General features: G+C 50.0%; 2 protein-coding genes across 7 annotated transcripts in view; both read right to left on the reverse strand.

Annotated features, from left to right (window-relative positions):
* GIMAP8 (GTPase, IMAP family member 8) overlaps positions 1 to 18,184 on the reverse strand; it is a 34,654-nt gene extending 16,470 nt beyond the window's left edge. For 2 of the 3 annotated variants that reach the window (XM_007184640.2, XM_007184638.2), the window contains exon 1: positions 18,055 to 18,184. In XM_007184640.2, coding sequence (XP_007184702.1) covers positions 18,055 to 18,059 — 5 coding nt within the window. In that variant the 5' untranslated portion in view covers positions 18,060 to 18,184. Of the gene's footprint in view, positions 1 to 349; positions 394 to 18,054 lie in introns of those variants that run through there. The other variant, XM_057550444.1, reaches the window with a different exon arrangement.
* Positions 18,185 to 18,522: 338 nt separating this feature from the next.
* LOC130708554 (zinc finger and SCAN domain-containing protein 2) lies at positions 18,523 to 23,951 on the reverse strand. 4 transcript variants are annotated; one of them, XM_057549533.1, is made up of 3 exons: positions 23,891 to 23,951; positions 20,840 to 21,727; positions 18,523 to 19,217 (listed from the first exon to the last, which is right to left on the reverse strand). In XM_057549533.1, exon 2 carries the CDS (start codon positions 21,697 to 21,699, stop codon positions 21,088 to 21,090), a length of 612 nt encoding a protein of 203 aa, XP_057405516.1. In that variant the 5' UTR covers positions 21,700 to 21,727; positions 23,891 to 23,951; the 3' UTR covers positions 18,523 to 19,217; positions 20,840 to 21,087. The 4 variants fall into 4 exon arrangements, with proteins under 4 accessions (XP_057405516.1, XP_057405517.1, XP_057405515.1 ...); XM_057549534.1 differs by lacking the exon at positions 23,891 to 23,951 and adding an exon at positions 23,455 to 23,621; XM_057549532.1 differs by lacking the exon at positions 23,891 to 23,951 and adding an exon at positions 23,451 to 23,621.
* Positions 23,952 to 27,036: the final 3,085 nt, after the last annotated feature.

Here is a 27,036-nt window from a genome sequence, read left to right on the forward strand (position 1 = left end):
AAGGAGAAGCCACAATGAGACGGTAGGAGGGGCACAATCACAGTAAAATCAAATCCCATAACTGCTGGGTGGGTGACTCACAGACTGGAGAACACTTATACAACAGAAGTCCACCCACTGGAGTGAAGGTTCTGAGCCCCACGTCAGGCTTCCCAACCTAGGGGTCCAGCAACGGGAGGATGAATTCCTAGAGAATCAGACCTTGAAGGCTAGTGGGATTTGATTGCAGGACTTCAACAGGACTGGGGGAAACAGAGACTCCACTCTTGGAGGGCACACACAAAGTAGTGTGCCCATCAGGACCCAGGGGAAGGAGCAGTGACCCCAGGGGAGACTGAACCAGACCTACCTGCTAGTGTTGGAGGGTCTCCTGCAGAGGTGGGGGGTGGCTGTGGCTCACCATGGGGACAAGGACACTGGCAGCAGAAGTTCTGGGAAGTAGTCCTTGGCGTGAGCCCTCCCACAGTCTGCCATTAGCCCCACCAAAGAGCCTAGGTAGGCTCCAGTGTTGGGTTGCCTGGGGCCAAACAACCAACAGGGAGGGAACCCAACCCCACCCATCAGCAGTCAAGCGGATTAAAGTTTTACTGAGCTCTGCCCACCAGATCAACAGTCAGCTCTACGCACCACAGGTCCCTCCCATCAGGAAACTTGCACAAGCTTCTTAGATAGCCTCATCCACCAGAGGGCAGACAGCAGAAGCAAGAAGAACTACAATCCTGCAGCCTGTGGAACAAAACCCACATTCACAGAAAGATAGACAAGATGAAAAGGCTGAGGGCTATGTACCAGATGAAGGAACAAGATAAAACCCCAGAAAAACAACTAAATGAAGTGGAGATAGGCAACCTTCCAAAAAAAGAATTCAGAATAATGATAGTGAAAATGATCCAGGACCTCGGAAAAAGAATGGTGGCAAAGATCGAGAAGATGCAAGAAATGTTTCACAAAGACCTAGAAGAATTAAAGAACAAACAAACAGGGATGAACAGTACAATAAATGAAATGAAACCTACACTAGAAGGAATCAATAGCAGAATAACTGAGGCAGAAGAACGGATAAGTGACCTGGAAGACAGAATGGTGGAATTCACTGCTGCAGAACAGAATAAAGAAAAAAGAATGAAAAGAAATGAAGACAGCCTAAGAGACCTCTGGGACAACATTAAACACAACAACATTCACATTATAGGGGTCCCAGAAGGAGAAGAGAGAGACAAAGGACCCGAGAAAATATTTGAAGAGATTATAGTCGAAAATTTCCCTAACATGGGAAAGGAAATAGCCACCCAAGTCCAGGAAGCACAGCGAGTCCCATACAGGATACACCCAAGGAGAAACATGCCGAGACACATAGTAATCAAATTGGCAAAAATTAAAGACAAAGAAAAATTATTGAAAGCAGCAAGGGAAAAACGACAAACAACATACAAGGGAACTCCCATAAGGTTAACAGCTGATTGCTCAGCAGAAACTCTACAAGCCAGAACGGATTGGCATGATACACTTAAAGGGATGAAAGGAAGAACCTACAACCAAGATTACTCTACCCGGCAAGGATCTCATTCAGATTCGATGGAGGAATCAAAAGCTTTACAGACAAGCAAAAGCTAAAAGAATTCAGCACCACCAAACCAGCTCTATGACAAATGCTAAAGGAACTTCTCTAAGTGGGAAACACAAGAGAAGAAAAGGACCTACAAAAACAAACCCAAAACAATTAAGAAAATGGTCATAGGAACATACATATCGATAATTACCTTAAACATGAATGGATTAAATGCTCCAACCAAAAGACACAGGCTTGCCAAATGGATACAAAAACAAGACCCATATATATGCTGTCTACAAGAGACCCACTTCAGACCTAGGGACACATACAGACTGAAAGTGAGGGGATGGAAAAAGATATTCCATGCAAATGGAAATCAAAAGAAAGCTGGAGTAGCAACACTCATATCAGATAAAATAGACTTTAAAATAAAGAATGTTACAAGAGACAAGGAAGGACACTACATAATGATCAAGGGATCAATCCAAGAAGAAGATATAACAATTATAAATATATATGCACCCAACATAGGAGCACCTCAATACATAGGGCAACTACTAACAGCTATAAAAGAGGAAATCGACAGTAACACAATAATAGTGGGGGACTTTAACACCATACTTACACCAATGGACAGATCATCCAAAATGAAAATAAATAAGGAAAGAGAAGCTTTAAATGACACAATAGACCAGATAGATTTAATTGATATTTATAAGACATTCCATCCAAAAACAGCAGATTACACTTTCTTCTCAAGTGCGCACGGAACATTCTCCAGGATAGATCACATCTTGGGTCACAAATCAAGCCTCAGTAAATTTAAGAAAATTGAAATCATATCAAGCATCTTTTCTGACCACAACACTATGAGATTAGAAATGAATTACACGGGAAAAAACGTAAAAAACCCAAACACATGGAGGCTAAACAATACGTTAGTAAATAACCAAGAGGTCACTGAAGAAATCAAAGAGGAAATCAAGAAATACCTAGAGACAAATGACAATGAAAACACGATGATCCAAAACCTATGGGATGCAGCAAAAGCAGTTCTAAGAGGAAAGTTTATAGCTATACAAGCCTACCTCAAGAAACAAGAAAAATCTCAAATAAACAATCTAACCTTACACCTAAAGAAACTAGAGAAAGAAGAACAAACAAAACCCAAAGTTAGCAGAAGGAAAGAAATCATAAATATCAGAGCAGAAATAAATTAAATAGCAACAAAGAAAACAATAGCAAAGATCAATAAAACTAAAAGCCGGTTCTTTGAGAAGATAAACAAAATTGATAAACCATAGCCAGACTCATCAAGAAAAAGAGGGAAAGGACTCAAATCAATAAAATTAGAAATGAAAAAGGAGAAGTTACAATAGACACCGCAGAAATACAAAGCATCCTAAGAGACTACTACAAGCAACTCTATGCCAATAAAATGGACAACCTGGAAGAAATGGACAAATTCTTAGAAAGGTATAACTTTCCAAGACTGAACGAGGAAGAAACAGAAAATATGAAAATATGAACAGACCAATCACAAGTAATGAAATTGAAACTGTGATTAAAAATCTTCCAACAAACAAAAGTCCAGGACCAGATGGCTTCACAGGTGAATTCTATCAAACATTTAGAGAAGAGCTAACACCCATCCTTCTCAAACTCTTCCAAAAAATTGCAGAGGAAGGAACACTCCCAAACTCATTCTATGAGGCCACCATCACCCTGATACCAAAATCAGACAAAGATACTACAAAAAAAGAAAATTACAGACCAATATCACTGATGAATATGGATGCAAAAATCCTCAACAAAATACTAGCAAACAGAATCCAACAACACATTAAAAGGATCATACACCATGATCAAGTGGGATTTATCCCAGGGATGCAAGGATTCTTCAATATACACAAATGAATCAATGTGATACACCATATTAACAAAATGAAGAATAAAAACCATATGATTGGGCTTCCCTGGTGGCGCAGCAGTTGAGAATCTGCCTGCCAATGCAGGGGACATGGGTTTGAGCCCTGGTCTGGGAAGATCCCACATGCCGCGGGGCAACTAAGCCCTGAACCACAACTGCTGAGCTTGCACGTCTGGAGCCTGTGCTCGGCAATGGAGAGGCCGCGACAGTGAGAGGCCCGCGCGCCGCGATGAAGAGTGGCCCCCACTCGCTGCAACTGGAGAAAGCCCTCGCACAGAAACGAACACCCAACACAACCAAAAATAAATAAATAAATAAATAAATTTATTTAAAAAAAAACCATATGATCATCTCAATAGATGCAGAAGAAGCTTTTGACAAAATTCAACACCCATTTATGATAAAAAACTCTCCAGAAAGTGGGCATAGAGGGAACTTACCTCAACATAATAAAGGCCATATATGACAAACCCACAGCAAACATTGTTCTCAATGGTGAGAAACTGAAACCATTTCCTCTAAGATCAGGAACAAGACAAGGATGTCCATTCTCACCACTATTACTCAACATAGTTTTGGAAGTCCTAGCCACAGCAATCAGAGAAGAAAAAGAAATAAAAGGAATATAAATTGGAAAAGAAGAAGTAAAACTGTCACTGTTTGCAGATGACATGATACTATACATAGAGAATCCTAAAGATGCCACCAGAAAACTATTAGAGCTAATCAATGAATTTGGTAAAGTTGCAGGATACAAAATTAATGCACAGAAATCTCTTGCATTCCTATACACTAATGATGAAAAATCTGAAAGAGAAATTAAGGAAACACTCCCATTTACCATTGCAACAAAAAGAATAAAATACCTAGGAATAAACCTACCTAGGGAGACAAAAGACCTGTATGCAGAAAACTATAAGACACTGATGAAAGAAATTAAAGATGATACCAACAGATGGAGAGATATACCATGTTCTTGGATTGGAAGAATCAATATTGTGAAAATGACTATACTACCCAAAGCAATCTACAGATTCAATGCAATCCCTATCAAATTACCAATGGCATTTTTTACAGAACTAGAACAAAAAATCTTAAAATTTGTATGGAGACACAAAAGACCCTGAATAGCCAAAGCAGTCTTGTGGGGAGAAAACGGAGCTGGAGGAATCAGACTCCCTGACTTCAGACTATACTACAAAGCTACACTAATCAAGACAATATGGTACTGGCATAAAAACAGAAACATAGATCAATGGAACAAGATAGAAAGCCCAGAGATAAACCCACGCACCTATGGTCAACTAATCTATGACAAAGGAGGCAAGAATGTACAATGGAGAAAAGGCAGTCTCTTCAATAAGTGGTGCTGGGAAAACTGGACAGCTACATATAAAAGAATGAAATTAGAACACTCCCTAACACCATACACAAAAATAAACTCGAAATGGATTAGAGACCTAAATGTAAGACCGGACACTATAAAACTCTTAGAGGAAAACATAGGCAGAACACTCTTTGACATAAATCACAGCAAGATCTTTTTTGATCCACCTCCTAGAGTAATGGAAATAAAAACAAAAATAACCAAAAAAATAAACGTGCTGGACCTAATGAAACTTCAAAGCTTTTGCACAGCAAAGGAAACCATAAATAAGACGAAAAGACAGCCCTCAGAATGGGAGAAAATATTTGCAAACAAATCAACGGACAAAGGATTAATCTCCAAAATATATAAACAGCTCATACAGCTCAATATTAAAAAAACAAACAACCCAATCCAAAAATGGGCAGAAGACCTAAATAGACATTTCTCCAAAGAAGACATACAGATGGCCAAGAGGCACATGAAAAGCCACTCAGCATCACTAATTATTAGAGAAATGCAAATCAAAACTGCAATGAGGTACCACCTCACACCAGTTAGAATGGGCATCATCAGAAAATCTACAAACAACAAATGTTGGAGAGGGTGTGGAGAAAAGGAAACCCTCTTGCACTGTCGGTGGGAATGTAAGTTGATACAGCCACTATGGAGAACAGTATGGAGGTTCCTTAAAAAACTAAAAATAAAATTACCATATGATCCAGCAATCCCACTACTGGGCACATACCCAGAGAAAACCATAATTCAAAAAGACACATGCACCCCAGTGTTCATTGAAGCACTATTTTCAATAGCCAGGTCATGGAAGCAACCTAAATGCCCATCGACAGACGAATGGATAAAGAAGATGTGGTACATATATACAATGGAATATTACTCAGCCATAAAAAGGAACGAAATTGGGTCATTTGTTGAGATGTGGATGGATCTAGAGACTGTCATACAGAGTGAAGTAAGTCAGAAAGAGAAAAACAAATATCGTATATTAACGCATATATGTGGAACCTAGAAAAGTGGTACAGATGAACCGGTTTGCAGGGCAGAAATTGAGACACAGATGTAGAGAACAAACGTATGGACACTAGGGGGGAAAGCGGTGGGGGGTGGTGGTGGGGGTGGGATGAATTGGGCGACTGGAATTGACATGTATACACTGATGTGTATGAAATTGATGACTAATAAGAACCTGCTGTATTAAAAAAAGAAAGAAAGAAAGAAAAGAAATAATATGCCTATTTATACATTTATTTATTTATTTATTTTTGGCTGCCTTGGGTCATTGTTGCTGCACGCGGGCTTTCTCTAGTTGCAGAGAGCAGGGGCTACTCTTCATTGTGGTGCGCGGGCTTGTTGCGGAGCATGGCCTCTAGGCGGGCGGGCTTCAGTAGTTGTGGCTCGCGGGCTCAAGAGCGCAGGCTCAGTAGTTGTGGTGCACGGGCTTAGCTGCTCCACGGCATGTGGGATCTTCCTGGACCAGGGCTTGAACCCGTGTCCCCTGCATTGGCAGGCAGATTCTTAACCACTGCGCCACCAGGGAAACCCAATATGCCTCTTTATAAACATTTAACTTGAAGAAGAGATATCATTTTCTCATTCACATAAAGGTTAGTGGTCACCCCAGGTTGACCGGCTGTGGGATGTCAGAGGTCACAGCACTTTCTAGTGGCCTTTGTGCAGCTGGGGCTGTGAGAGACCGGGGTTTTCCGGGAAGACAAGCGCCTCAGCTTGGGGACACTGAGTCTGAGGCACTAGAGGCAGGGCAGGCAGAGAAAGCCAAAAGGTCATGACTGATTCCTGTTTCCCATGTTATTCACGCCAACCCTCCCACTGAAAACAACTAAAACAAAACAGGATAAAGATGGGTATGTATGTATAACTGAGTCACTTTGCTGTACAGCAGAAATTAACACAACATTGTAAATCAACTCTACCTGAATAAAATAAATTAAAACAACAACAATAGCAACGGCTGCAGCAGACAAAGGCGACCAGGCCGGGAAGACTGTTCAAGGCTCTGATAACAGGGCAGCGAGGCCAGAACTAAGACTGAACCCACAGCTGAAACACCAGGAAGGATGTTCCGGGCTGGGGCGAGCTTCTGGAAAAGTACTGGAGCCCATCAGAGTCAGGGTTGACCCCCCCCCCGCCACCCCACCCTGGGGAGAAGGGAGGTGGGGCGCTATCTCCCATGGTGGTTACATTTCAAAGGGATGGACCGCTCCCACATCCTTGAGAAAGATAGATCTGGGTTGTAAAACTGGCAGGAGGCTTTTAAAAAGAGTTACATCTCAAAGGGGCAGAGAAAGAGTTTGCAATTACAAGTTTTCTAAAGTAAATGCTCCAAGGAAAGGGAGGTCAAGAGTCAGGAAGAGGGCAGTCTGGGGCTGTCAGGCGGAGGAGAACATGAAAGTGCTGGGAGAAACGTGGCGCCGATTCATCAACACCACGCCTGCGCCTGCGCCGCTGAGGGCGCCGAGGGGAGACACACAAACCTACCGGCGGAAGTGACTTTACTCTAGGATCACCATCCTCAACGGGCTCTGACGGGGCATCTCCCTCTGTGTCGTAGTGCATTCACCTCCCCCGCCTCCCAGCCCCATAACTCTCCTACCTGCCCCTCTCCCATCTTTGAAAAAGAATATGCTCCCACCCCGCTTCCCCCTCCAGCTGCCATCTAATTTCTCTCCCCTTTCCGGCACACGGTGCTGATGTAGGTGTCTCGACGCAGCGTCGCCTTGGGAAGAGGCGTCTCTCGGGGCTGTCGTCCCCTCGCTGGGAGGGAGGCCGGATGGTGAATGCCAAGGGCTGCTGCTACATCCGCAGGTGCTATCACCACATCTGGCAGGACTTTTCTACCACCTTGGTATTCTCAGAAGGACATCTGTCCCTGCCATCCAGGCTGCTGGCTGGCGGGGAGGCCAGAGCAGGATTTTTAATGAGCAAGAGGAAGGCGACATGGGTGCACCAGTAACAAGTGGGGCCGAAACACAAGTGAGAAGCCAGGGACTTCCCTGGTGGCGCAGTGGTTAAGAATCCGCCTGCCCATGCAGGGGACACGGGTTCGAGCCCTGGTTCGGGAAGATCCCACATGCCGCGGAGCAACTGAGCCCGTGCGCCACAACTACTGAGCCCACGTGCCACAACTACTGAAGCCCGCCTAGAGCCCGTGCTCCACAAGAGAAGCCACCACAATGAGAAGCCCGCGCACCGCAATGATTGCTCACCGCCCCTGCGCAGCAACAAAGACTCAAGGCAGCCAAAAATTAATTAATTAATTAAAAAAAAAAAAAGAAACAGGTGAAAAGCCAGGAGCCAGAAGGGACCTCAGAGGCCGATTGCTTCTTGCATCTTAAACCCAGGTGCTCCTGCTTCATTGGCTGAGGGCCAGTGCCCGGCTCAGACAGACCACAGCCCAGCCATGGCCCACCTTCCAGAGCATTTTATTTATTTTTTTAATATTTATTTATTTGGCTGCGTCGGGTCTTAGTTGTGTTACGCGGGATCTTCTTTGCGGCACGTGGGATCTTTCATTGCAGCACATGGGCTTCTCTCTAGTTGCAGCGTGCAGGCTGGAGAGCGAATGGGGCTCAGTAGTTGCAGCACACGGGATCTTCTCTGTGGCACAGGGGATCTTTCATTGCAACACGTGGTCTTCTCTCTAGTTGCAGCATGCAGGCTCTAGAGCATGTGCACTCAATAGTTGCAGAGGGCGGGCTCTCTACTTGTGGCACACGGGCTCTAGAGCACACAGGCTTAGTTGCTCCGTGGCATGTGGGATCTTAGTTCCCTGACCAGGGATCAAACCCGTGTCCCCTGCATTGGAAGGTGGATTCTTAACAACTGGACTGCCAGGGAAGTCCTCCAGAGCATTTTAGATAAGTATGGATAGATAATGAAGAACAATTCAACACTCCTAAGAACTTTTGAGATAAACAAAAACATCCCCAAGAGCCTAGCTTTCAGCCAGTGGCCTTGGGGTCCCCACAAGCCTCTCTCTTTGGTGGCCAGGACTGAGTCAGCACCTTCTGAGAAGCAGAGAATGAGGTTAACCACATTATATACTTGAGAGTCGTTAAGAGATTAGATCATAAATGTTATCACTACACACACACAAAAAGGTGAGGGGCAGAGGTGTTAACTAACCTCATTGTAGTAAACATTTTGCAGTATATACGGTTATGAAATCATCTCATCATACACCTTAAACTTACATATATAATATGTCAAGAATATCTCAATAAAGCTAGAAAAAATTAAAAATTAAAAAGTCACCCCTCTATTTAAAAAAAAATAAAAAATAAAGTTCACCGCAAAGGTGTGACACCCAGGTCCCCTGACTTCTGGTCACAATGTTTTCTGTCTTTCATTACATGCGTTCCAGAAGCCTAATGAATTATAAGAGAAGCCAGGCATCAGGCATCCAACCTTCCTGCAGCTTCTCCAGGGCCCCACAGAGCACCTGGAATTAGTTGTTCATCAGAAGATGTTGGAGACTCTCCTAAAAATAACCCACCAAGTAATCACAATCTGCATCAGTGAAAACAGGAAGCAGGTTTTAGTATCTTGCTTTTAGAAAGGGGGAGCTTGCCTGGGGAGGTACAGAAAAACCTGCGGGGTCCCAGCTGGCAACAGTGGAGCAGGTGTCTGGCCACTTCCTGCAGCTCTGGGCTTCCTCCAGAAGTGACCCCTTGGTCGCCAGCTGACGGCATCACCCCTCCTTGCATTTGGAGGACCTGTGGATCCAGAGCACTCCTCAGGCTCAGCGCCTCTCTGCCCTCTCCCACCAAGGGGATCCTGGCTTTGGCCCCGAGCATCTTCCCCGCAACCTCCAATCCCGCCCTGCCTGGAGCAGCCTTCCAGGCACACTTGGTCTGCCTTTGCCCTTCTCTCCTCCAACTGCCCAGGGCCCAGAAACCCGCTGGGCTGGGCCTGTTGCAAGAGGCTGGCTTGGGTGGACCCTCCTTTGGGTTGGTTCAGGCGTTTCCCCTTGGAGCCCAGCACTAGGCTCTCTCCACACCCACCTCCTGCATCCTCTCTCCATCTCCACACCCACCTGCATCTTCTCTCCATCTCCACACCCACCTGCATCCTCTCTCCATCTCCACACCCACCCTCCTGCATCCTCTCTCCATCTCCACACCCACCCTCCTGCATCCTCTCTCCATCTCCACACCCACCCTCCTGCATCCTCTCTCCATCTCCACACCCACCCTCCTGCATCCTCTCTCCATCTCCACACCCACCCTCCTGCATCCTCTCTCCATCTCCACACCCACCCTCCTGCATCCTCTCTCCATCTCCACACCCACCCTCCTGCATCCTCTCTCCATCTCCACACCCACCCTCCTGCATCCTCTCTCCATCTCCACACCCACCCTCCTGCATCCTCTCTCCATCTCCACACCCACCCTCCTGCATCCTCTCTCCATCTCCACACCCACCCTCCTGCATCCTCTCTCCATCTCCACACCCACCCTCCTGCATCCTCTCTCCATCTCCACACCCACCCTCCTGCATCCTCTCTCCATCTCCAGGCCTACATTCTTTGCATCCTCTCTCGGTCTCCTCCACACCAGCCCTGTACGTGGTTTTACTTTTGTGCAATGAACTTACAGCACTTCCCTCAAACATCTTGTACATTGCCTTCAACCAAGATATACCTGTTACAGCTGAGGCCTGAGACCCAAACAGATTGGGGTCTTTCCAGCCCAATTGGACCTCCTCAGCTCCCCTGTTTCTGGATGGCACAGTGCCCACCGCAGCTCACGGGCTTCCTCAGATCTCATCTGGCCCCAGGACGATTCCAGCCAGAAAGGAGGGATCTGGGCCTCACCAGGTGGGACTGCAGTATATGGAAGGGGAAGATGAGGTGCGGGGGGCACTTCAGACTCAGCACCCCACCCAATTCCGGGGGACTAACAGCTGGAAGGTGGCACCAGTAGAAGGGTTTCAGGCACTAAGTCCAACCCAAGGAACATTTGCCTCCATTATATTCACTGTGGAAGTGAAGAAACGTCTGGAGCCCCAACTTCCATTTCTATAACCCCTCAAATTAGAGAAACAGAAATTGCTCATTTTATTCTTCCAGCCTCGAGTGAAAGTTCTGGAGGGTTTATTGGGGCCTTTTAGAAGTCCTGGAAATCTCAAGCCACTGACAATTCCATTTCCATACCCCTACCCAGGTTCAGAACCCTAGGGCCAGCCATGCCCCTCCAGGCCCTAGGGTCCCACTGATATTCCCCATCATGCACCTCCTCCACCTGCTGGGTGGGAAGCAGGTGGCCAGGAGGGGGTGGTGCCTATGCTCAGCTGGGACAAGGATTGAGGGGTGCAGCCTGGAAACGGACATCGAAGGAAGTGCTTTGGAAAGAGGGGGACGCAGCATACTGAGTGAAGTAAGCCAGAGAGAGGAAGACAACTATCATATGATAGCGCTTACATGTGGAATCTAAAAAGATGCAAATGAACTTATTTACAAAATAGAAATAGACCCACAGACATAGTAAACCAATTTACGGTTACCAAAGGGGAAGGGGGGAGGGATATTTTAGGAGGATGGGATTAACATATACACACTACTATATATTAAATAGATAACCAATGAGGACCTACTGTCTAGCACAGGGAACTATACTTAATATTTTGTAATAACCTATAAGGGAAAAGAATCTGAAAAAGAATAGATATATGTGTGTGTGTGTGTGTGTGTATATATATATATGTGAATCACTGTGCTATACACCTGAAACTAACATGGCATTGTAAATCAACTGTATTTCAATTTTTTTAAAGTTAGCAATAAACAACAAAAAAAGAAAGAAAGAGCGGGACGCTCCCCAACAGGCACTCGCGCCTTACTTCGGGCAACCTTTGGGGTGCAGAGAACCAGACAATTCCTGTTAGGAGCCAGTTTCCCCAAGATCACAGCTAGAAGTGGCAGAGCTGGAATTCTAACCCCGTTTTAACACCAAGACCCATGCTCTTCCTACCACAGCCATTTCTGTCTAGTGGCCACTGAAAAGTCAGCGGAAGCCTCTTCAATCCAAATACCTGCCTCTATCAGTCCCATGGCATCACCCCCTGCCCCACCTTGCCCAGAAAGAAGACCCAGAGTGTGGAGCCCAGAACCTGTCTCTACTGGAAGTTGACATTAACGCTGCATTTCTTGATGTGATCCCTAGTCATTTCTAGTGTTCCTCAGAATTTTTCAAATTAGGGCAAATACGGAAATTACTTCCAAAAATTCACTCGCAGTGTTCTGTTACAGCTGGGCAGCAACCTCTGAAGTACTGGCAGGGGGCTCAGGGTCCCCCACCTGCCCTCTTAGTATTCCAGAGGCACCGCGCTGCCCTCCCGGATCATAGTCACTCTAAAGAACTGGGATTCTCTCAGAAATTATTTATGTCATTTTTCCTTTTAAAAACATTTAGTTCAAAAACAACAACAAAGACCCTCAAAGCATTCCAACGTAGAATTGCCATTCTAGAGGTCAAAAGTCGGTTCATACTCAACTATCTGACGGACAGCAAAGAGGTCTTTGCTGCAATTTTATTTCCTCAGTAGCATTTGGAAAACTTTTCAGATTTTCCAGTTAATGTATCCGTAAGTCAATCCGACCACAAAATGATTTGGCTCAATTATCTAATTAGATCATCTTTCCCCATCTTGAAAGGACTAGTATATTGACATCACCCCCTATGTAAATTAAGCAGGGCATCCTCTCAGCCCCTCCCCCTTCTCAGCCATCCTGATCTCTTGGACAAAAGGAAAGGGCTCAAAACCAACACTCCCAGTCAGCCCCAAACACCTCCTCTGCCCCAAAACATCCACAGCACTTCAGTTTTTTCAGGAGTCTTAAGAAGGGAACTTTCAAAAGGCCAGAAGGATTAGGCACAAACATACCTCAACTTGTTATTACGGAAGTTTTCCAACACACGACAATGGTAGACAGAAGGCTGTAATGAGCCCCGGTCCCCTCTCGCCCAGCTTCAAATCATCAACACACAGTCAACACTGTTTCATCTCTAACTGCACCTTCTCACGCCCATGCCCCAGACGACTCTGAAGCAAATCCCAGAGAGCATTTCATTCCCTATGTATCTCTGAAAGCTAAAGATCCTTTTATTACGTAAGCACAATAACCTAATTGTAACTGAGAAAAAATTAACAATTCTGTATTATCGAGTATCCGATAAGTGTTCAAATTTCCTCAATAACATCTACATTTTATCAATATTTTTCATTGAAGTATAGTTGATTTACAATGTTGTGTTAATTTCTACTGTACAGCAACGTGATTCGGTTATACATATACACATTCTTTTTGTATATACTCTTTTCCATTATGATTTATCACAGGATATTAAATTTAGTTCCCTGTGATCTACAGCAGGACCTTGTTGTTTATCCATTCTATATATAAAAGCTTACATCTGCTAACCCCGACCTCCCACTCCATCCCTCCCCCAAGCCCCTGCCCCTTAGCAACCACCAGTCTGTTCTCTATGTCTGTGATTCTGTTTCTGTTTCATAGATAGGTTCATTTGTATCATATTTTAGATTCCGCATGTAAGTGTAACATCTACATTTTAAAGATTTGCTTACAGATGAAAACAGCCCACAACTTTTCAGCTGGTGATTGTTTTTCCCGCTCTTATTACGTGCTTCCTTCTCTCGCATCCTGTGGTCGACTCAGCCAGCCGATGGAGTTAGCGTATCAACCCCTTTGGGGTCTACTCCCTTTTTAAAAGTCCCTCTAAATACTTTCATGAGCAAACTTTCATTGCCGGCTTTTTGGCTCATTCTGTTTGGAAAGTTACTCTATGTTTTCTTCTTCTCCCTTCTGGAAACTCAGAAAAGAAACATGTGTCGAATTTCATTACCTCCAAGTTTCTCTTCTCCCCTGTGTTAGCCATCAACCTTCACTTCATCTCTAAGGGGACAGTTAACTTTACAACTCTTCTATTTTTTTTTTTTACTCACTTCCATAGGGCACTCTGAAAAGCCTCATGGTTCTATTTATTCATTCAGCAAGTATTTACTGACCGCCTACATGGTCCCTGACTTGTGCATTATAATAAAAACGTGGCCAGGCTGGCCTTAGAGAACACAAGTCCAATTCACTCAACATCAGTTCTCCAAATGTGCGCTAGAGGGCGCCACTCTCCCATTGGCCTCTGTTAGAAAAGTCTGCCGTGACTAACTCACTATGCAGCCTATGTAAGCTCTCTATACCTCAGCACATAGTCAACCAAATAATCTCACACAACTTTCCCCTTAAAAACGAAATAAATTCCATTTATTGGATGCACAGACAAAAAGAGAAATTACATAATTCCCCCAAATAGGTCCCTTTTTCCATTAGACATCATAGACAGAAAGCCTAGGGCTTATAGGTTTTGCAAAATTATAAAAATGTTGCAGACTATTTTTTCATTGCAAAATACCAAAAGAAAACTGAAAAGTTGAAATCAATTAATGTCTACAGAGAGCAACACATCAACTTTGCTGTTACATGTAGTCTCAAAAGTATTTCATTACATTTGAAACTATTAATAAGTTTAATTTGCTATATTATAAAATTTCCTGAATATGCCCCAGTAATGGCCAAAAAACCCGTGTCAGTTAACACAACAAATATTTATATAGCACCTGACGTGTGCCAGGCATTGTACTGTTCTTGGTGCTTACATCTGAAGGGGGAGATAATGAACAAGCAAACAAATAAATAAACAAGGTCATGTTTGTGATAAATGCAAGAGAGAAAATAGAGCTGGTTGATGTGAAAAAGAATATATGGGAAGTTATTGACCTAGAGTGTTTAGAAAAGGCCTCCATGAGATGACAGCTATACTCATACCTCAGTGACAAGAGAGCCCTGGGAATATCTGGGAGCAGAATATTCCAGAATATTCCAGGAAGAGGGATCAAAGGCAAAGGCCTAGTGGGAGGGAGACGCAAAAGGGAGGAGATATGTGGATATATGTATATGTATAGCTGATTCACTTTGTTATAAAGCAGAAACTAACACACCATTGTAAAGCAATTATACTCCAATAAAGATATCAAGAAAAAAAAAAAAAGGGCAAAGGCCTACCCATGAAAGTGTGATAAAGAAGAGTAGGAAGACCACAACAAACAAGTGCTGGAGAGGGTGTGGAGAAAAGGGAACCCTCCAGCACTGCTGGTGGGGAGGTAAATTGGTGCAGCCACTATGGAAAACAGTATGGAGTATCCTCAAAAAATAAAAATAGGGTTACCATATGACCCAGTAATCCCAGTCCTGGGTATATATCTGAAGAAAATGAAAACATTAATTCAAAAAGATACATGCACCCCAATGTTCATAGCAGCACGATTTACAATGGCCAAGATATGGAAGCAACCTAAATGTCCATCAACAGATGAATGGATAAAGAAGAAGTGATGTATATATACAATGGAATACTACTCAGCCATATAAAAGACTCAAGTTTTGCCATTTGCAGCAACATGGATGGACCTGGAGAGTATTATGCTCAGTGAAATAAGTCAGACAGAGAAAGAAATATACTGTATGTTATCACTTATACATGGAATCTAAAAAATAAAACACGTGAATGATATAACCAAACAGAAACAGACTCACAGATATAGAGAAATAGTAGTTACCAGTGGGAAGAGGGAAGTGGGGAGAGGCAAGATAGGGGTAGGGGGACAAGAGGTACAAACTACAAGAGGTATAAAATAAATAAGCTACAAGGATACATTGTACAGCACAGGGAATATAGCCGATATTTTATTATAATAACTTAAAGTATAATTTATAAAAATTTGAATCCTTATGCTGTACATCTGAAACCAATATGATGTTGTAAATCAACTATACTTTAAAAAAATTTTTTTTATTAGAAAAAACAAAGCAGCAGAGGAGGAAGGTATAGTGTAATGGGAAGGGGGGAGGATTGCACAGAACAGACAACAGAGGTAACCATAGAAAGAAGCTCTGTTTGGGCTTCCCTGGTGGCGCAGTGGTTAAGAATCCGCCTGCCAATGCAGGGGCACAGGTTCAAGCCCTGGTCCGGGAAGATCCCACATGCTGCGGAGCAACTAGGCCCGTGAGCCACAACTACTGAGCCTGCGCGTCTGGCGCCTGTGTTCCGCAACGGGAGAGGCCGCGATAGTGAGAGGCCCGCGCACCGCGATGAAGAGTGGGCCCCGCTTGCCGCAACTAGAAAGAAAAGCCCTCGCACAGAAATGAAGACCCAACACAGCCAAAAATAAATAAATAAATAAATAAATAAATAAATAAATAAAAAGAGCAAGGCACAGAAGGAAGGTTCTGGAGTGAGCCTTGGCCATGACCAGGCCCAGCCCCTCACCAGGAACAGGAGGAAAATCGCTCATCCAAGTCTCGGCAACGCGGTGGCAGGCCTGGCGTAACTCCACTCTCCAGAACCTTCTGCTGCAGAAGACTCCTGGGCTGTGACGTGTCAGCGGCCAGGCCCACCTGCAGCAGGAGACAGTGGCAGGACAATGACGGCAGCCCCTGCCCCTCCGTGGGGCTTTGCAGCGCGCACAGTGTAAATATACACTCATCCGATTCTCACAACCCACGAGGCAGGAGGAGCAGATAAGAAGACCAGAGCCAGGAGAGAGATGCGACCAGCCAGGGCCTCTGGGTGGGGATGGGCCAGCCCTGGAGTGGCCCAGCACTCAGGTGCCGAGGGAACCACCTCGAAGGTTCTCAGCAGGTCTGCCTCGCTGTGCATTGAGCAAGCTGCCGGGGGGCTACCCCAAGGGGCCCCGGTATCCACCACTCACACCTGAGTAGTGGTCATTATCCGTGTGGGGGAGCTCGAGCTGACTCACTGCTGTGGCTTTTGAGCTACGTGACCCGGAACGTAACTCCTCAAGAAAAGATGGAGGCAGAGCTGGAGGCCACCTCCCTGCTCCCAGCGGAGCCCCAAATGACCACGCCTCACACGAGCTGATGTTGCGAGAACACTGATTCCCCTTGGTCAGCTCCAGCAAGCGTCAGCAACCTATGGAGACGTCCAGCCTGGACACCCATTGACACACTCCTGCGGAGTCGATGGGGGGGCTCTCTCCTGCCCCACTGCCCCAAGGAGGGGAGAACCCAAGGCCTCCTGCGGCTGTTATTGCCCAGGAAAGCCAGCCCACAGCCACTAAGATACACTCACCAGAGGACTCACGTCCCTCTCCCCGTTCACACCTCCCATCACCTCCCACCCCACAGCCTCCAGCACTGGACCCACCAGCCAGTCGGCAACTACTTCCTGAGTGTTATGAGCCCAGCCCTGTGCTAGACCCTGCTGGGGTTCAAGACGGAATGACACAGCCCTTGCCTTCAGGGAGCTCCCAGTCTCAGCGGAGGTTTCACACACACACGTGCGTGCGCACACATGCACACACACACACACACGGGAAACAGGAGTACCGTAAGTCCCCTACACATGAATGGGTTCTGTTCCAAGAGCACGTTCGTAAGTCCAATTTGTTCGTAAATCCAGCAAAGTTAGCTTAGGTACCCAACTAACACAATTGGAGGGCAGGCTGCAATTTCACTCACGCCTGACGCTGATGGAATGCACGTTCGCATCTTTGAAAGTTCGCAATTTGAAGGTTCACAGGTAGGGGGCTTACTGCATAAGACTCCACACGAATTTCAGGCGTGTGATAGTGTGTTAACACAGGGACTGTGTTAGAGAAGGGCGGAATGTGGGCCTGGTGGTTGGGAAGGCAGCCTGGTGGAGAAGAGGGCTTAGCCGGGGGGAGGCAGACGGGCACAGCCCAGATCAACAGCAGGGGAAACAGAGGCAGGACCGAGGAGGGAGATGAGAGGAGAAGGGGCATCTGTGAGGGTCCCCCGGGTTGGGCCAAGGATCAGAGAGAAGGAAGTTCCAGAAGCACAGGGCCTCATTTCTCTGACCTCCCCCAGAGCGGCCTGTTATCCCTGAGCCAGGCATATGGCAGACGGTAAGAACCTACATGCAAACTGCACTGGAGACGGGAACCCATGGGGGCCTCCTGGCAACCCTGACCAAACCTCAGCTCAGCCCTGGGACCTCTCACCTCAACACAACTCCCCCACGCCCCCCAGCACTCACGTCCCTGGGATTTGACCTACATTTCACGACTAAAGGCCTCTCCCCACCTCCAAGGGTTTCACTAACTATAACCTACCTCATGAAGTCCGGTTGTCATCAAAACCCAGCCCGGCCCTAGTCGGTCCCACCTTTTCTGATGGGTGGTCCAGTCTGGGGAGCTCCAGGCCAACCTGCTCAGGTGTGAAGCCCGGAGGAGCCCTCGCCCTGCTGCTGGCCCTGCACCACCCTCCTCTTGTTCCGCTGTGAAGTCCGGACACACAGAAGCTTGTCTGCCAGCCTCTCCCCCTGCCCGGAGCCAGCGGGCCCCAGCAGGGAGGCTCCACTTCCTCCCCAGCCTTCCCCCAATCCTGCCGAGCCGGCAGCCAGGTACAGCCAGAGCAAGCAACCGCAAACCAGAGAAGACCAGCCCAGCCCAGCGAGCTTCCAGCAACATCTGCGGAAGGGAAGTAAGGCTCCAGCCTGATGCGCTGCTTGTTAGGTCTGGGAGAAGAGAGTGACTAAAAGAGGCCCCTCCTCAGAATTCTTTATTCTTGAACAAGGGAAGGAAGGGCAGGGGTGGGGGAGGGCAGGGGATGAAATGCTACTCGAATGTAGGCCCTGACCCGGGGCTCTGTGTCAGGTAAGGAAGGAGTGGCGGGTTAGTCCCGGGGCCAAGGATCTCGGCCTGGGGTCCAGGAGCTCCTGGGGTTGCTTGTAGATTCTTGCATCTACGTGACTATGTGTGTCTTCCTGGGGAGACGGTTCATAACCTTTGCCATCTTGTCAGAGGGCTTCACGACCCCAAAAATGTTAAGAACGTTGCTCTGAAAGGAGAGCGAAGCCTGCAGGTATGTGCACACCTGGGGGAAGGTCTTGCCTCTGGAGCCGAGTCTGCTACCAACTGGCTGTGTTCTCCTAGGCAATTCACCTCCCGTCTCTGGTGGGCCAGGCGGGAGCACAGAAGCACGCTCCCCACACAGGCACCGGCCCCGCTGCCACGGGAGCGTGAAGGCTTACAGCCAGGCAGCCAGCACGAGCTCTTCTTCGGCTGTGACTCCCAGCAGGTCCGGGGAGTTTTTCCACCAGGGCACAGAACCTGCCTCCAATTCCAGGCTCCATCGGTCCCTCTGCTGTCACCTCCCGAGGTAGGTCTTCTTAGGGGACGTGTCCTCATGCCGGGGCACAGGCCCAGGGCCCCATTCCTAGTCACTGTGTCAGGTGTGCCTTGCACACAGCCCAGAGGTCCTGTACACGCCACATCTGTTCACAACGACAAAGAGACCAGGGTCAGGTCTGGGGCGGGACGCGGCCCTGCCCAGCCCCTGTCAGCCATCTCTCCAGGGCTAGGAGGGAGCAGTCATGGGCCCCCTGCACCCAGCCAGGGCTGTGAGTCCTCTTAGCCCCTACCAAGCACCCAAGGATTACTAATCCCATTTACCAATGAGACAACGTGGGTTCAGGGCACTTGGTGACTGGTTCCAGATGTCCTGGGTCCCGATTTAATCTCTTAATCTCCACCACTAAGTACTAGTCCACAGTGCAACAGCCACCTAGGGGCAGCAGGCAGAGGACAACTGATCGCTGCGAAGCCCCGTGGCTCTAAGGAAGGGCAGAGGGCAGGGATCGGTCTCCAGCACTGAGCACGGGACTGGGCTGGAACAAGGGCTCTACGAGAGCAGGCCCTCTGCCAGCCCCCAGCTTCCTTCCTCCCAACCCACTACCCAGGATGCCATGTCCCCTTCAGACACCCACAGCCCCTAGCGATGCCCCCGCCCAGGCTCACATTCCCACATCCCCGAAGCCCCATCTTCCCACCTGCAAGAGCCTCTCTTAACAATGACACAGTAGAAATGAAGGGTCTTGGGGTCCAGAACCCAAAACGAGGTCCAGGCTTCTACCGCCGCACTGCCAGCTCCTACGTGTGATTTAGGGCCAGCTTGGGTGAGCCTCAGTGTCCTTGTCTGCCAAATGGCTGAGAAGCCCGTGCCTCCGAGCATCAACTTGGAACCTGAGGCCCGGGGGACAGGTCCTGGCTCTCCCCTTTCTCACTGCATGACCTTGGCCAAGCCTCTTGGGGGGCCTCACTTTCTTTTGCCCGGATGACCCCAGGACCCTCGAGGCTCCCGCCTGTCCCACTTCCATCTCTCCTCACTGCTTCCGGTTGTCCCTGAACTGCACTTGAGATCACTGGGCTCTTCCCATTAAACATCTCAGTGTCCCCTCTCCCTGCCACAAAGTCCTTTGTAGAGCAAATGTGAGCCTCCAAGGTAGGACCCCTGCCTTGGAAACCTTCCACACCCTTGCTCTCCCTATTCGTCCCCAGGACCCAGTTCAAACCATCAAACTGCCTTGGGCGACACCAATCACCTCGCCTCCCAGAGCACTTTGCAGTCTGTCCCCACGAGAGCCGATAGCCGGCATCACCCTGTATGAGCGAGCACCCCAGGGGACAGGGCCTGTGGCTGTGCTCCTCCCAAGAGCCCTGCGCAGCACACTGCTTGGCACACTGGGGCGCTCAATTAATGACGTCAACCTCTCTTGTCTGCTAACAGCAATTATAATCCTCACAATATCCCAGGGAGAAGGAGCCCTCATCGTTAGCCCCAATTCACAGATAAGCAAACTGAGTCATGAAGTGAAATGACTTCTCAAGGGTACCAAATAGTAAGTGCTGGTGCCAGGAGGCCCTAGGGGCTGGGGGTGGGCCTGAGGATTGTGGAGAGTACCCTCTCCAGGTCGCTTTCAATTTGACATTCAGGGAATGAAGATCTAGTAAGAAGCTAGTCGTAGACCTAGGAGCTCAGTACGCCCCACCTCCCTCACCTGTCCCCACCTGACCCCGAACAAGCCTGAGATGGGCTCTGGCCGGCGCCGGGTCTCACCTGCTCTAAGCCGGGTGGGCCTGCGGAGGAAAACCAACGCAGGGGCCCAAAGCAGCCGTGTGCAGCCAGCCAGAGGGTCCTGGGGAAGGAGCGGAAGGAGGCGGCCCACTCCTTTGAGACCCCAAGCCAGCCCTCCCAGTCTCCCGGGATCCCAGCCAGAGAGGGGGCCGAAGCCCAGCGCCATCTCCAGAGGTCACGGATGCGGCTCTGGGGCAGAAAACAGCCGGAGGCAGCAGGTCCAGCGCGCATCAGAGCACGCGGCCTAAATGGGCCGCCTGGCCCTCGGGCCCGTGGCCGTGGCTGCGCTGGTGGGTCTTGAGCGAGCCTTCGCGCGCGAAGCTCTTGCCGCAGCGGGCGCAGAAGTAGGGCCTCCGCTCCCCGAAGACGCCGGGGCGGTGCGGGTGCGGCGCGGGCATGCGCGCGTGGGTGCGCTGGTGGTTGAGCAGGAAGCGCGGCTCCCGGAAGCAGCGGCCGCACTGCGCGCATTGGTGCGGCTTCTCGCCGCTGTGGATACGCTGGTGCGTTAGCAGGTTCTGCTTGAGGCTGAAGCAGCGCCCGCACTCGGGGCAGGGGAAGGGCCGCTCGCCCGTGTGGGTGCGCTGATGCACCTCGAGGTTGTGCTTGACGCTGAAGGCCTTGCCGCACTCGGGGCACACGAAGGCGGCCGCGCGGCCCACTCCGGCATGCGCCTTCTGGTGCCGCACCAGGCTGGGCTGCTGCGAGAAGGTCTGGCCGCACAGTGGGCAGCGGTGCGGCTGCTCCTCTGCAGGGTGGTGGATGACCAGGCCTCGGTCGTCCCCCAGGCCCTCCTCCCCGTCCCCCGCAGGGGACCTGTCCCCGGAGGACGCCAGTTCGGTCATGGGCACTCCCGGCTGCAATCACTGGCCCCTGGGGAGGCGGAAGCAGAGAGAGTACTCAGGGGGCACCCGAGGATCACCCAGGCCCCAGCCTCAGGGAGGACACTCCCCTGGGCTCCCATGGCTTCCAGAACCCGCCGCTCTCCAGTCCTGTTCGAGCCTGTGTCCCCCTGCTGGAATGCCCTTCTTTCTCCTCCACCCCTAATCACATCCTACCCCTCCTTCAAGGCCTTTCTAAAATGACACTTCCTGCTAGAATCCTTCCTTGACCTCTCCAGCCCCTCCTGAGCCACGTGACCCAACCCTATGACCCTCACTCATCACACAGCACGCTGGTCTGTCAGGCCACCTCTGTCTCCCTGCCCTGTGAGCACCTTGAGGACAGAGCTGCTTCCTTTTATGCCCCACATCAAACACTGTGCCTGCCACACGAGGCATTGAATAAATGCTGATGAGTGATATTCAGGGACTCCTAGTATTTTAAGTTATACTGAACCTGGATGCATCTTATCTCTCCAACCAGATTCTCAAGAAGCGCGGTAGGGAGGTGCATCCCCAATCTGGAGGGAAGGGTGGGTCAACAGTGGTTTAAAGATATTTTTGCAAAGCTTCAAAAAAGAAACAAAAGCCCTGTAAACTTGAAAGTAACCTCAGTTAAACATTAAGGCAGCAGCTCTTTGTTTATCAAAATGAGGCATGCCTGTAAAAGGTTTGCAAGTCACTGAACCACAGTGTGAGCTCCCAGAGGGCGGGTCTCAGCTTGATTCCACTTGGCATCTGGCATCGCCCCAGCAAAGCCTGGCCCAAGGCTGAGGAACACTCAAAGCGCAACAAACACCCCCAAGTTCAGTTCCATCCCGTTCACACTGGTTCTCCTAAGGATCCTCTTTCCCAGGGCACTGTGTTCCTCTTAAATTGTTTCCCACTGTCCTCACAACAGCCCTGAGGAAGGGGCAGGCTTATTGAACCCCATTTTATAGATGGGGAAACTGAGGCTCAGTGAGGCCCACTTACTTGCCCAGGGTCACACAGCAAGGTGAACCAGGACTAGGCCTTAAGTTTCCTCACTGTCAAAAGCTCTTTTCAACATAGTAGCTGCTCACCAGCTAAGTTCCCCTCAAAACACACACACACACACACACACACACACACACGACCACCACCCTCCTGGCCACCATCACAGAGCCATCAATACCCAAAGGACCACTGCTTCTGGGGCACTGTCTGTGGCCACCACCCTCGTGCCTCCCCCAAACCCTAGGCTCCTGCTCCCGCAGAGCGCTGAGGCCGGCTCGGAGGGAATGAGGGGGCCACTCCCCTGCATTCCCCCACCCCCAACTGGGAAGCTTGCTGGCTCTTCCCCTGGTCCTCCATGCAGACCTTCTCCACACTTCCAGATCTCTCTGCTAACCACGGCCTCAGTGGACCTATCGGCAGAGTGGGGTCCCAGAGGCACCCGCTCTGTCTCCCCCTACCCCCAGGCTGGGGTGGAACAGCACTCACCCAGGGGAAGGGGACAAGTTCTACTTGCAACAGACCCCACCCACAAGTCTTTCCCCAGGCAGCTGCATGGACGTTTGCGAAGACAGATAGATCATCACCGTCCCCTTGGCCAATCTCAGCCCGGCCTTGTCTCTGGGCAGCCTCCCCACTCTCCCAGCTATACCCCTGACCAAGGGCCCCGCCCGCCGAGAGGGTCCAAGGCCATGGCCCCCCTGTCTCCCCCAGGTGCCTCCATCCCATCCCACACTCACAGACCAGGCTGCGCCCCAGTTCCTCCGGCCTCCAGCAGTGGCTCTTTCCTCGAGTCTGCGCTGCCCAAGGCAAATACGGTAACTCTCCGCAGCGCCTCCCGCGCCCCTTCTCCCTCACCCTCATAAAGACGGCCAGCCTCCCGCACCGCTGTTCTTTTCAAATAGCGGCATTAATCAGAAGAGTTGACCCCACCCACCCGACACCCCCCCCCCCCCCCCGCGCACAGCCTTGCCAATTCCTGGGGCCGGAGCGATCCTGGAGAAATATGGTAAACTCTGCGTCGCAACCCCACCCCCACTAAAATATGTAGGCCTCCCACTCTGCTGCAGCAACCCACCCCATTCCGCTGCAAGCCCCGGCTCCCTTAGGGAATTCATGCAACCCACGCCCTCCCGCTCCCGCAGCGCCAGGGGGGAACCACGCAACCCTGGATAAATACATAATTAAGTCGCGGCGCTCGCCACTCCCGGAAAGGGTCTGCGCGGCTCCCGGCAAATACGGTAGCGCGCCTGCAATGACCCGCCCCCAGGGGCCGGCACTGGCCTCGGTAAATACGGTAATCTCCCGCCGAGGCCCCAGCCCTGGCCTGGCCCGGGACTCACGTGGCGCCGCCTCCCCAGCCCTCCGTCTCCTCCGCAGCGCCGCAGTCGCCGACGTCGCCGCAGCCGCACAGCAGCCCCGTGAGGCTGGGAGGTCTAACTCGCCAACAACCTGGCTCGCGGAACAAGGAGGGCTGCGAGCCCAGAGCCCGCCGGGACAGGAGAGGGAACCAGGCGGGGGCCGGTCCGGGGGCAGAACGCCCCAAGGGCCGGGTCGCCCCAACTCCCCCCGGGCCCCCTGCCCCAGCCATTCCCGGTTCAGGATTCCCCGAGGCCCCAGTTCAGCAGTTAGAGCCGCATCTTCACCTCCCTCATCCTACGGCAGGGCTAGCCTGGTCAGGCCCGCAAACTGACCCCAGCGCCTAGGAAACTGGGTCTGGGGGCGCTGGAGGGACAGAGCCTTTCCTTGCAAGAGAGAGAAGGGGGTGAACGCAGGAACGCCCCCGGCACAGCCTTTCTGAGCTGGGGTTTCATGGGTGGGAGACAGAGCCCACCCTACCATATGGCTCGGGTTATGCTATTAGGATGAATGGGGGAATAGAGGAGACACTTATACCCCTATGGTCCAGTCCTTTTCAGAAGTGAGCCCATCATAGTCAAGACAAAGATATCCTGTGAAAGAGCCATTTATAACACCCAGGGGAACCAGCTGACGAGGACAGGGCGGGGCTGAATTCGTTTCCAAATGCCATTTAATAATACCCCTTACTTATATATTACTTCTCTTATTACAATGTCCTTTGTCATATATTATCTCGCGGGAGCCTTCCAATAATCACGTGCCGTCTAAGTTATACAGGTATTATTATCCCATTTCACAGATGGGAAAGTAAAATAAAATTGAAACACAGAGCGGCTCCCCTACCCTCCCTACTCCCCTGCGACCCACAGCTCTAAGTGGCAGAGCTCAGTGGAAAGGTAGGCCCAGCTCACTCTCCCTGGTATCACTCCGGTATCTCGACCTGCAAACAGAAACGGTGTGCGGACCGGGATGAGAAGTAATCACCTCATCCAGAGTGAGAAAATGCCTCCAAATTTACATTTTATAGACAAAGAAACTGAAGCTGGAGAAGGAAAATGATTTTTTAAATTAAAAGTGCTAGAGGAACATCATTTAGCCTTTTTCTTCCCCGGCCCTCTGTAGCTGCCAGGTGGATGAAGCAGCTGGGATTCCAGAAGGTCCAGGCAGGGCTCCTTACAGCAGACAGTGGCTATGGCTGTTACGGTGGCATTATCCCTGATGAGGGGCTCTAGCAGACACAGGCCTCCCAGCCTCAGGAGGTCCCTCCTGCAACTCTGCAGGCGCCCAGTGTGCCTTTCAGAGCCTGGGAAATGAATTCCAGGTGGGCTCCAACCCTGGGAGTAAAACCAATCCCTTTCTCCCGACACCAGACCTGAAGGTCAGGCCTACCAGCTTTCACAGCGCGCCCCGTGGACCAGTGCATCCCAGCAGGTCCACCCTGGGTCACTCTCAGCCTCCCACCCCTACCCCCATCCATGCTGCTCCTGTAGCCCCTCACCGAGGTATGTGGAGCTTCATGAGTGAGACATCCCAAGGAGATTGGTATTTCAAATAGAGGCAACAGGGAGGGAATTCTGGGAAGCCCAAAGAAATGAATCCACCAGGATAGATATTTTACCCCAGGGCGCTCCCCTGGCATTGACAAAAGGACCCCCTAACCACTAATGATAACCCATACCCACACTCCACCCTGGGGCCTGTGGAGAGCCATGCCTCCCAGCTCTCCAGCTCCTGTTGCAAAAGTTGTCACCTGCCAGAGGGACCAGCTTTCATCCCTCCCACAGGCTGCAGGAGAAATGGGGACACTTAGTAAATGACCAGATTTTTTCAAAGGCGAAATCGATAATATACCTGAGGATGTCACCTACATTTTTAGCAGCATTTTCTAGGTAACCTGTGCCAACATAGAAAGGAACACAGCTAGGGACAGGGGGAGGGGGAAGCAGACGACACCACCTATAACTCATCTCTCTCAGTGGGAATGCCAAGGGCTCTGGGAGGCCTCCATCCCCTGCTCTGCCTCTGTGTGTGTGACTTCTGCTGAGTCACTTCATTTCTCTGGTTTCATACACATACACTCCCACACGCATCTCCCCTTCCGTCTTCACGTGCTGTGGTGAGCACGATAGAATGGAAGCGCGGAAACATTCTGCAAATGCAGCCGTGCTTCTTCGCACGGGCAGGGCCAGAGGCTGGCATGGCGATCCCCACCACTCCACAAGGCTCATGTGACAGCTGCACTCCGGCCCCTAACAAAGGCCTGGGCTTCTCACAGCCAACAACAGCTGGCCCGTGACCTCATTCTGGGAAGAGGCATGTGCAGCTCAGCTGAGTCCTGCCCAGGGCCCTGTATTCCCTCCCCCACCTCCAGGGTACACCGGCTGGACAAACGATCCCCAGGTACTCTTCTGGACCCGCGTGGTCCCTCGCAGAGATCAGCCTGGTCATCCTCTGGCTCCCCCGGCTCTGGGCTGCATCCCCAGGGCCTCTGCACTCAGCTAGGTGACCACGCTGCCCCCCACCAGCTCCTCCCGTCTCCCCAGATTGGACAGTGATCCCTAACATCCCTCCCTAAGGCACCTGTGCTGACTTCAAATAGGGATTTAGCTCACTTTTGTTTTCCCACCAGGTCCTGAGCTTCAAAGGGCAGGGACTGCGTTTTCAGCGTCTCTGTATCCCAAGTGCCCAGCATATCATAGGCCCTCGGTCAATGTCTGCTGAATGAATGAATGCACGTCTGCAGATTCCACCTAAGAGTGGTGGAGGGAAAAGGTGGCCCCTCGGTCAGCAGGTGTGCCGATGTAATGTAAGGGATCAGGGGCCCCAGACATGGCTCTGAGGGCTGGGAGGCACTGCGAGACCTGAATGGTGATGTGGGGCTCTGGGCACGAGTTCACATCTGCTTCAAAGTTCTTTTTCCGTGAAGTTAAAACCCAAGATGTGACCTAGGACATCAGTTCAGCC

The sequence above is a fragment of the Balaenoptera acutorostrata genome, chromosome 7, assembly GCF_949987535.1.
Source record: "Balaenoptera acutorostrata chromosome 7, mBalAcu1.1, whole genome shotgun sequence".
NCBI lineage: Eukaryota > Metazoa > Chordata > Mammalia > Artiodactyla > Balaenopteridae > Balaenoptera > Balaenoptera acutorostrata.

Bases quoted from the DNA above. Each gene is read 5' to 3' on its own strand.
- LOC130708554 (XM_057549533.1), bottom strand. From the start codon at position 21,699: ATGACCGAACTGGCGTCCTCCGGGGACAGGTCCCCTGCGGGGGACGGG.